Source organism: Mixophyes fleayi, chromosome 1 (assembly GCF_038048845.1).
Source record: "Mixophyes fleayi isolate aMixFle1 chromosome 1, aMixFle1.hap1, whole genome shotgun sequence".
Taxonomy (NCBI): Eukaryota; Metazoa; Chordata; class Amphibia; order Anura; family Limnodynastidae; genus Mixophyes; species Mixophyes fleayi.
In genome coordinates, this window is record NC_134402.1 from 446,324,496 (window position 1) to 446,334,582 (window position 10,087).

General features: G+C 44.4%; 1 protein-coding gene across 1 annotated transcript in view; it reads left to right on the forward strand.

Annotated features, from left to right (window-relative positions):
* The window catches only part of HAUS1 (HAUS augmin like complex subunit 1), a 15,750-nt gene extending 6,556 nt beyond the window's left edge, over positions 1–9,194 (forward strand). Inside the window, exons 4-8 of the mRNA XM_075214972.1 lie at positions 6,788–6,954; positions 7,791–7,856; positions 7,970–8,041; positions 8,231–8,278; positions 8,777–9,194. Of these exons, the coding sequence (XP_075071073.1) occupies positions 6,788–6,954; positions 7,791–7,856; positions 7,970–8,041; positions 8,231–8,278; positions 8,777–8,857 (434 nt within the window). The 3' untranslated portion in view covers positions 8,858–9,194. The remainder of the gene's footprint in view (positions 1–6,787; positions 6,955–7,790; positions 7,857–7,969; positions 8,042–8,230; positions 8,279–8,776) is intronic.
* Positions 9,195–10,087: the final 893 nt, after the last annotated feature.

Below are 10,087 nucleotides of genomic sequence, written 5' to 3' on the forward strand. Positions count from 1 at the left end.
TAGGGATAGTACCGGGAACGGTGAGTACTGTGCTATATAACCCCTGTGTGAGTGATGTCTGGTAATGTGTGATTAGGGATAGTACCGGGAACGGTGAGTACTGTGCTATATAACCCCTGTGTGAGTGATGTCTAGTAATGTGTGATTAGGGATAGTACCGGGAGCGGTGAGTACTGTGCTATATAACCCCTGTGTGAGTGATGTGTAGTAATGTGTGATTAGGGATAGTACCGGGAGCGGTGAGTACTGTGCTATATAACCCCTGTGTGAGTGATGTCTAGTAATGTGTGATTAGGGATAGTACCGGGAACGGTGAGTATTGTGCTATATAACCCCTGTGTGAGTGATGTCTAGTAATGTGTGATTAGGGATAATACCAGGAACGGTGAGTACTGTGCTATATAACCCCTGTGTGAGTGATGTCTAGTAATGTGTGATTAGGGATAATACCAGGAACGGTGAGTATTGTGCTATATAACCCCTGTGTGAGTGATGTCTAGTAATGTGTGATTAGGGATAGTACCGGGAGCGGTGAGTACTGTGCTATATAACCCCTGTGTGAGTGATGTCTAGTAATGTGTGATTAGGGATAATACCGGGAACGGTGAGTACTGTGCTATATAACCCCTGTGTGAGTGATGTCTAGTAATGTGTGATTAGGGATAATACCGGGAACGGTGAGTACTGTGCTATATAACCCCTGTGTGAGTGATGTCTGGTAATGTGTGATTAGGGATAATACCGGGAACGGTGAGTACTGGGCTATATAACCCCTGTGTGACTGATGTCTGGGAATGTGTGATTAGGGATAGTACCGGGAACGGTGAGTACTGTGCTATATAACCCCTGTGTGAGTGATGTCTAGTAATGTGTGATTAGGGATAATACCGGGAACGGTGAGTACTGTGCTATATAACCCCTGTGTGAGTGATGTGTAGTAATGTGTGATTAGGGATAATACCGGGAACGGTGAGTATTGTGCTATATAACCCCTGTGTGAGTGATGTGTAGTAATGTGTGATTAGGGATAATACCGGGAACGGTGAGTACTGTGCTATATAACCCCTGTGTGAGTGATGTCTGGTAATGTGTGATTAGGGATAGTACCGGGAACGGTGAGTACTGTGCTATATAACCCCTGTGTGAGTGATGTGTAGTAATGTGTGATTAGGGATAGTACCGGGAACGGTGAGTACTGTGCTATATAACCCCTGTGTGAGTGATGTCTAGTAATGTGTGATTAGGGATAATACTGGGAGCGGTGAGTACTGTGCTATATAACCCCTGTGTGAGTGATGTGTAGTAATGTGTGATTAGGGATAATACCGGGAACGGTGAGTACTGTGCTATATAACCCCTGTGTGAGTGATGTCTAGTAATGTGTGATTAGGGATAATACCAGGAACGGTGAGTACTGTGCTATATAACCCCTGTGTGACTGATGTCTGGGAATGTGTGATTAGGGATAGTACCGGGAACGGTGAGTACTGTGCTATATAACCCCTGTGTGAGTGATGTCTGGTAATGTGTGATTAGGGATAGTACCGGGAACGGTGAGTACTGTGCTATATAACCCCTGTGTGAGTGATGTCTAGTAATGTGTGATTAGGGATAGTACCGGGAGCGGTGAGTACTGTGCTATATAACCCCTGTGTGAGTGATGTGTAGTAATGTGTGATTAGGGATAGTACCGGGAGCGGTGAGTACTGTGCTATATAACCCCTGTGTGAGTGATGTCTAGTAATGTGTGATTAGGGATAGTACCGGGAACGGTGAGTATTGTGCTATATAACCCCTGTGTGAGTGATGTCTAGTAATGTGTGATTAGGGATAATACCAGGAACGGTGAGTACTGTGCTATATAACCCCTGTGTGAGTGATGTCTAGTAATGTGTGATTAGGGATAATACCAGGAACGGTGAGTATTGTGCTATATAACCCCTGTGTGAGTGATGTCTAGTAATGTGTGATTAGGGATAGTACCGGGAGCGGTGAGTACTGTGCTATATAACCCCTGTGTGAGTGATGTCTAGTAATGTGTGATTAGGGATAATACCGGGAACGGTGAGTACTGTGCTATATAACCCCTGTGTGAGTGATGTCTAGTAATGTGTGATTAGGGATAATACCGGGAACGGTGAGTACTGTGCTATATAACCCCTGTGTGAGTGATGTCTGGTAATGTGTGATTAGGGATAATACCGGGAACGGTGAGTACTGGGCTATATAACCCCTGTGTGACTGATGTCTGGGAATGTGTGATTAGGGATAGTACCGGGAACGGTGAGTACTGTGCTATATAACCCCTGTGTGAGTGATGTCTAGTAATGTGTGATTAGGGATAATACCGGGAACGGTGAGTACTGTGCTATATAACCCCTGTGTGAGTGATGTGTAGTAATGTGTGATTAGGGATAATACCGGGAACGGTGAGTATTGTGCTATATAACCCCTGTGTGAGTGATGTGTAGTAATGTGTGATTAGGGATAATACCGGGAACGGTGAGTACTGTGCTATATAACCCCTGTGTGAGTGATGTCTGGTAATGTGTGATTAGGGATAGTACCGGGAACGGTGAGTACTGTGCTATATAACCCCTGTGTGAGTGATGTGTAGTAATGTGTGATTAGGGATAGTACCGGGAACGGTGAGTACTGTGCTATATAACCCCTGTGTGAGTGATGTCTAGTAATGTGTGATTAGGGATAATACCGGGAACGGTGAGTACTGTGCTATATAACCCCTGTGTGAGTGATGTCTAGTAATGTGTGATTAGGGATAATACCAGGAACGGTGAGTACTGTGCTATATAACCCCTGTGTGAGTGATGTGTAGTAATGTGTGATTAGGGATAATACCAGGAACGGTGAGTACTGTGCTATATAACCCCTGTGTGAGTGATGTGTAGTAATGTGTGATTAGGGATAGTACCGGGAACGGCGAGTACTGTGCTATATAACCCCTGTGTGAGTGATGTCTAGTAATGTGTGATTAGGGATAGTACCGGGAACGGCGAGTACTGTGCTATATAACCCCTGTGTGAGTGATGTCTAGTAATGTGTGATTAGGGATAATACCGGGAACGGTGAGTACTGTGCTATATAACCCCTGTGTGAGTGATGTGTAGTAATGTGTGATTAGGGATAATACCGGGAACGGTGAGTACTGTGCTATATAACCCCTGTGTGAGTGATGTCTAGTAATGTGTGATTAGGGATAATACCGGTAACTGTGAGTACTGTGCTATATAACCCCTGTGTGAGTGATGTGTAGTAATGTGTGATTAGGGATAATACCAGGAACGGTGAGTACTGTGCTATATAACCCCTGTGTGAGTGATGTGTAGTAATGTGTGATTAGGGATAATACCAGGAACGGTGAGTACTGTGCTATATAACCCCTGTGTGAGTGATGTCTAGTAATGTGTGATTAGGGATAATACCAGGAACGGTGAGTACTGTGCTATATAACCCCTGTGTGAGTGATGTCTAGTAATGTGTGATTAGGGATAATACTGGGAACGGTGAGTACTGTGCTATATAACCCCTGTGTGAGTGATGTGTAGTAATGTGTGATTAGGGATAATACCAGGAACGGTGAGTACTGTGCTATATAACCCCTGTGTGAGTGATGTCTAGTAATGTGTGATTAGGGATAATACCAGGAACGGTGAGTACTGTGCTATATAACCCCTGTGTGAGTGATGTGTAGTAATGTGTGATTAGGGATAATACCGGGAGCGGTGAGTACTGTGCTATATAACCCCTGTGTGAGTGATGTGTAGTAATGTGTGATTAGGGATAGTACCGGGAACGGTGAGTACTGTGCTATATAACCCCTGTGTGAGTGATGTCTAGTAATGTGTGATTAGGGATAATACCAGGAACGGTGAGTACTGTGCTATATAACCCCTGTGTGAGTGATGTCTGGTAATGTGTGATTAGGGATAATACCGGGAGCGGTGAGTACTGTGCTATATAACCCCTGTGTGAGTGATGTGTAGTAATGTGTGATTAGGGATAGTACCGGGAGCGGTGAGTACTGTGCTATATAACCCATGTGTGAGTGATGTGTAGTAATGTGTGATTAGGGATAATACCAGGAACGGTGAGTACTGTGCTATATAACCCATGTGTGAGTGATGTGTAGTAATGTGTGATTAGGGATAATACCGGGAACGGTGAGTACTGTGCTATATAACCCCTGTGTGAGTGATGTCTAGTAATGTGTGATTAGGGATAGTACCGGGAACGGTGAGTACTGTGCTATATAACCCCTGTGTGAGTGATGTCTAGTAATGTGTGATTAGGGATAGTACCGGGAACGGTGAGTACTGTGCTATATAACCCCTGTGTGAGTGATGTGTAGTAATGTGTGATTAGGGATAATACCAGGAACGGTGAGTACTGTGCTATATAACCCCTGTGTGAGTGATGTCTAGTAATGTGTGATTAGGGATAATACCAGGAACGGTGAGTACTGTGCTATATAACCCCTGTGTGAGTGATGTCTAGTAATGTGTGATTAGGGATAATACCGGGAACGGTGAGTACTGTGCTATATAACCCCTGTGTGAGTGATGTCTAGTAATGTGTGATTAGGGATAATACCGGGAGCGGTGAGTACTGGGCTATATAACCCCTGTGTGAGTGATGTGTAGTAATGTGTGATTAGGGATAATACCGGGAACGGTGAGTACTGTGCTATATAACCCCTGTGTGAGTGATGTGTAGTAATGTGTGATTAGGGATAGTACCGGGAACGGTGAGTACTGTGCTATATAACCCCTGTGTGAGTGATGTCTAGTAATGTGTGATTAGGGATAATACCGGGAACGGTGAGTACTGTGCTATATAACCCCTGTGTGAGTGATGTCTAGTAATGTGTGATTAGGGATAATACCGGGAACGGTGAGTACTGTGCTATATAACCCCTGTGTGAGTGATGTCTAGTAATGTGTGATTAGGGATAGTACTGGGAACGGTGAGTACTGTGCTATATAACCCCTGTGTGAGTGATGTGTAGTAATGTGTGATTAGGGATAATACCAGGAGTGGTGAGTACTGTGCTATATAACCCCTGTGTGAGTGATGTGTAGTAATGTGTGATTAGGGATAATACCGGGAACGGTGAGTACTGTGCTATATAACCCCTGTGTGAGTGATGTCTAGTAATGTGTGATTAGGGATAATACCGGGAACGGTGAGTACTGTGCTATATAACCCCTGTGTGAGTGATGTGTAGTAATGTGTGATTAGGGATAATACCAGGAGTGGTGAGTACTGTGCTATATAACCCCTGTGTGAGTGATGTGTAGTAATGTGTGATTAGGGATAATACCGGGAACGGTGAGTACTGTGTTATATAACCCCTGTGTGAGTGATGTCTAGTAATGTGTGATTAGGGATAGTACCGGGAGCGGTGAGTACTGTGCTATATAACCCCTGTGTGAGTGATGTCTAGTAATGTGTGATTAGGGATAGTACCAGGAGCGGTGAGTACTGTGCTATATAACCCCTGTGTGAGTGATGTGTAGTAATGTGTGATTAGGGATAATACCAGGAACGGTGAGTACTGTGCTATATAACCCCTGTGTGAGTGATGTCTAGTAATGTGTGATTAGGGATAATACCAGGAACGGTGAGTACTGTGCTATATAACCCCTGTGTGAGTGATGTCTGGTAATGTGTGATTAGGGATAATACCGGGAGCGGTGAGTACTGTGCTATATAACCCCTGTGTGAGTGATGTGTAGTAATGTGTGATTAGGGATAGTACCAGGAACGGTGAGTACTGTGCTATATAACCCCTGTGTGAGTGATGTGTAGTAATGTGTGATTAGGGATAATACCAGGAACGGTGAGTACTGTGCTATATAACCCCTGTGTGAGTGATGTGTAGTAATGTGTGATTAGGGATAATACCGGGAGCGGTGAGTACTGGGCTATATAACCCCTGTGTGAGTGATGTCCTGTAATGTGTGATTAGGGATAATACCAGGAACGGTGAGTACTGTGCTATATAACCCCTGTGTGAGTGATGTGTAGTAATGTGTGATTAGGGATAATACCGGGAGCGGTGAGTACTGTGCTATATAACCCCTGTGTAAGTGATGTGTAGTAATGTGTGATTAGGGATAATACCGGGAGCGGTGAGTACTGTGCTATATAACCCCTGTGTAAGTGATGTGTAGTAATGTGTGATTAGGGATAATACCAGGAACGGTGAGTACTGTGCTATATAACCCCTGTGTCAGTGATGTCTGATAATGTGTGATTAGGGATAATACCGGGAACGGTGAGTACTGTGCTATATAACCCCTGTGTGAGTGATGTCTAGTAATGTGTGATTAGGTGGAATACTGGTAAATGGCTTGTTACATTGTGTATTTATTGTGCGTATTAGAAAGTGTCAACAAACTAAATTGTCCAGTACACTAAATACAGATGTGGGTGACATCTGTGTTGTCAGATTAGCATTAAGCTATTTGAGAGGCGAGAAATTGCTTTGTAAGGAAGCTGCTCTCTCCAATACTGTAACCAGAGAAGTTCGACAGAACTTTAGACACATCAGACAAATCTATTTGTTAGGTTGAACATTTAGGCATATGTGGGGGTATCTGCTTATAGAGCTACAAACACTTCAACCCAGTTATTTCAATTATTATATCTATTTTTTTACTTAATTTTTTCATTACTGTATGTATCATGGAGTCAGAGGGAGAGTCCTGCATTGTAACGTATGGAGAGCGGAGCATCGCTGTACTTTATACTTTTCATTTCAAAGAGAGAGAGTTCAACGTTTGCTCCATGTTTCATTTTGACTTCAGGGATCTCAGGAAAGCGGAGGAACAATGTGGTGTGGACAAGGCCAAAGTGGAGGTGAGATCACAGAATCTGAAGAAACTGAAAGACAAATCAGAGGAATATAAATACATGATCCAGGCTGCCAAGGTGAGTGTGACCTCTCTCCACTAGGTAGACGTGCGCGGCCCCCCTCCACTATATAGACATATGTAAGAACAGTTCCTCCTGCCTACCTGCAGAGCCACGGGGGCCAAGGGGCGGGTTTGTCTGCTCCATACTCTGTATCCGACCCTTGGCTGTGCAAATAGTCACCTACAGGTGTCTTATTTTCTTTTTTGAGCTACCCTGAAAAACAGGGCGTTTCTGTTGCGAGTCGCCCAGGATTTAGACCGCACGTGGGACTGTACACATGATGGTGCCTCTCTGGTCAAGGGACTTATTCAGACCTCTTCTGGTTTCTAACAGGGAGGGATTGGCCTGTCCTGAACATGAAGGCTTTTAAGTCCCTCCTTTGGGAGCGATTCAGATGGAGTCTCTCTGGTCGCTAATCCCGGCCATGAGTGAGGACCTGAATCATGGAGGATGTGTATCTATATAACCCCATTTGGGAGGAGAATAGGTGTTACATTTGGCTTGTTCTCTTCCCTTTGTGTCTGCTTCTTTTACAACAGCTCTGTGTACTCGCATTGGAGAGGGTAACGCTGACAGTTTTTTCCCCCCCGTTATATGTGTAGTACTGTAAGCGTTCATTAATGGTCCGATTATCACAGTGCATAACATAGTATTACATCTGAAAGTCTGTTGTGGTGCGACATTACTGAGTAGTGTATGGAAAGTGTGGGATACACTGTATATATGGCAGCACTCACAGGACCATCAGTGCTTCTACACACTTATACTATTTCATCCATTGATGCATTCGTCTAATATTCTATAATATAAGCCTATATATTTCTGTAGTGATCTGTGTGTTTGTCCTGCAGGATAAGCTGTCCTCTGCCGGCATGGAGGACTCGTTAACACATCGGTCTCTGGTGTCTCTCTCTGAGGTCTGTATATAACACGTGTGCGTCAGCGTTGTATTACAGTAGAATACAACGAGGGGTTAATGACATTATACGGTTAGTTCATTGTTGAGTTATTGGTTCTTTCCCTTCTCCAGACACTGACTGAGCTGAAAGTACAATCTACCACTACGAAGGAGAAGCTGAAATCCTACCTGGACTTGGCCCCTGTAAGTATCGTTCCTCCGTTCTGTAGGTCCCACGAAACAGGGAGAGCGTAGCTGGGGTAGACGGCTGACTCCAGCTTCCAGGGCGACCGTTACCATGCAGTCCCTTAATGATTTATAGAACTGTAATATTTGGTGCGGTTCATGAACTTAAGATAAAATACTAAGTGTGGCCTGACCTCTATGTTACAGAATCCGTCCCTGGTACAAGTGAAGATAGAAGAAGCAAAGAGAGAACTTGTAAGTGATTCTATGTGGGATGTTTAACCCCCTCAGTGTCGGTTATAAAAATGTCACAGGTTACGCAAGGGTCACATGACCATATAAGCAGCTTTTATACAGCTGAAAGGACTTCTAATGTCTGTATTAATATAGAGCAGGTGCGTTATGTAGTACAGTGCACAAGTGTAGCCCAGCAGACTATAGACTGCAATAATATAAAGGTCAGCAAACGCATACATTGTATTCTCGGAGAGGTTTTTGAGAAATCCATCTTGGCTTAAGAAACTCCAAATTTTTACAAATTATTTACAAAAATGAGCTGTCTGATAATTGAGTTGCTTTTATTAATCAAATGTATTTAAGCAGTGAAACCACTTTAGAAGACGTAAGAGCTACTGCTGCAGTAAGAGGTCTACAGACAGGTCCGATGTGGTCCATAGGATGCTACGAAATAGGACTTTATAAATATATGTATATAGTGTGTTATTTGTATTTCACTCGGTTGTCTCCTTGTAGAGCGCCACGGAGAGAGAGCTGAACATGAAAGTGGACATGATGGAGTTCGTGTTGCCAGAGCAGAAGAGACGACTAAACTAAACTACGCAGCGTTAAAAACACCCACCAGTGGGCGTGCCCAGCTCTCTGCCTGTCCTGTGTATGCAGCACATAGACTTGTGCCCAGCTCTCTGCTCCTCATCTGCCTGCCCTGTGTACGCAGCACATAGACTTGTGCCCAGCTCTCTGCCTGTCCTGTGTACGCAGCACATAGACTTGTGCCCAGCTCTCTGCCTGTCCTGTGTATGCAGCACATAGACTTGTGCCCAGCTCTCTGCCTGTCCTGTGTACGCAGCACATAGACTTGTGCCCAGCTCTCTGCCTGTCCTGTGTATGCAGCACATAGACTTGTGCCCAGCTCTCTGCTCCTCATCTGCCTGTCCTGTGTACGCAGCACATAGACTTGTGCCCAGCTCTCTGCCTGTCCTGTGTATGCAGCACATAGACTTGTGCCCGGCAGAGACAACATTTACTACATCCTTTCACATCTGGTGGTACCATTAATACCACAACCGATCACTGGGGTCTGGAGTACTACCTTGCAGCCTGAAGATGCTGAGTACTGTTTATATGGACAGATGTCCTCCGATATTGTACGTAGAAAAGGGAATTGGTTACGATTTAATGCAGTGAATTTACCCTTCTCCTAGTTTATAATTGTACAATTTGTAACATTGTCTTTTTTATTGTAAAATATCGTATCTGATTCTCTATAGAAAACTAGTATTTATTATTGCCTCTATAAATAAACTGTCAACATTATAAAATGAGGTGAACACGTCTCCTGTAGCCAGTGGAAGCAGCCATGCCGGGATCTCTCTCGAGCAGTGATGGAGCCTTCACCTGTGGCCCCCGGCCCCATCCTGCTCTCTGCCCCATCAGTCCTCTTTCTCAGCTTTATACTCTGTTGGCCGCAGATCTTATTCTGTACCTTAGGCTCTAACAGGGTCGTCCGAGGCCCAACTCCTACTATACAAGTACTGCCCCGAGGGTGGAGCTTGGTGGGTTTAAAATTAGATGATAGGTGAACTTTGGTTTTATTATTTGTCCAGAACACATCACGTGACCTCAGAATCATGTGACCTCCTCCATACAACATAAGCCAGCCACACATATGACATGGGGGTGGGGGACCTGATGACCGGACCATGTGGTCGTCCTCTGCAGGAATGAGCTGCGTGATTCCTACCTATTTTTAGGGGAGGGCGTTTCACTGGTTATCAGATTAGTGGTGGGTCACTGGACATCCCAGTAAGGAGCGAGTGGAGGATT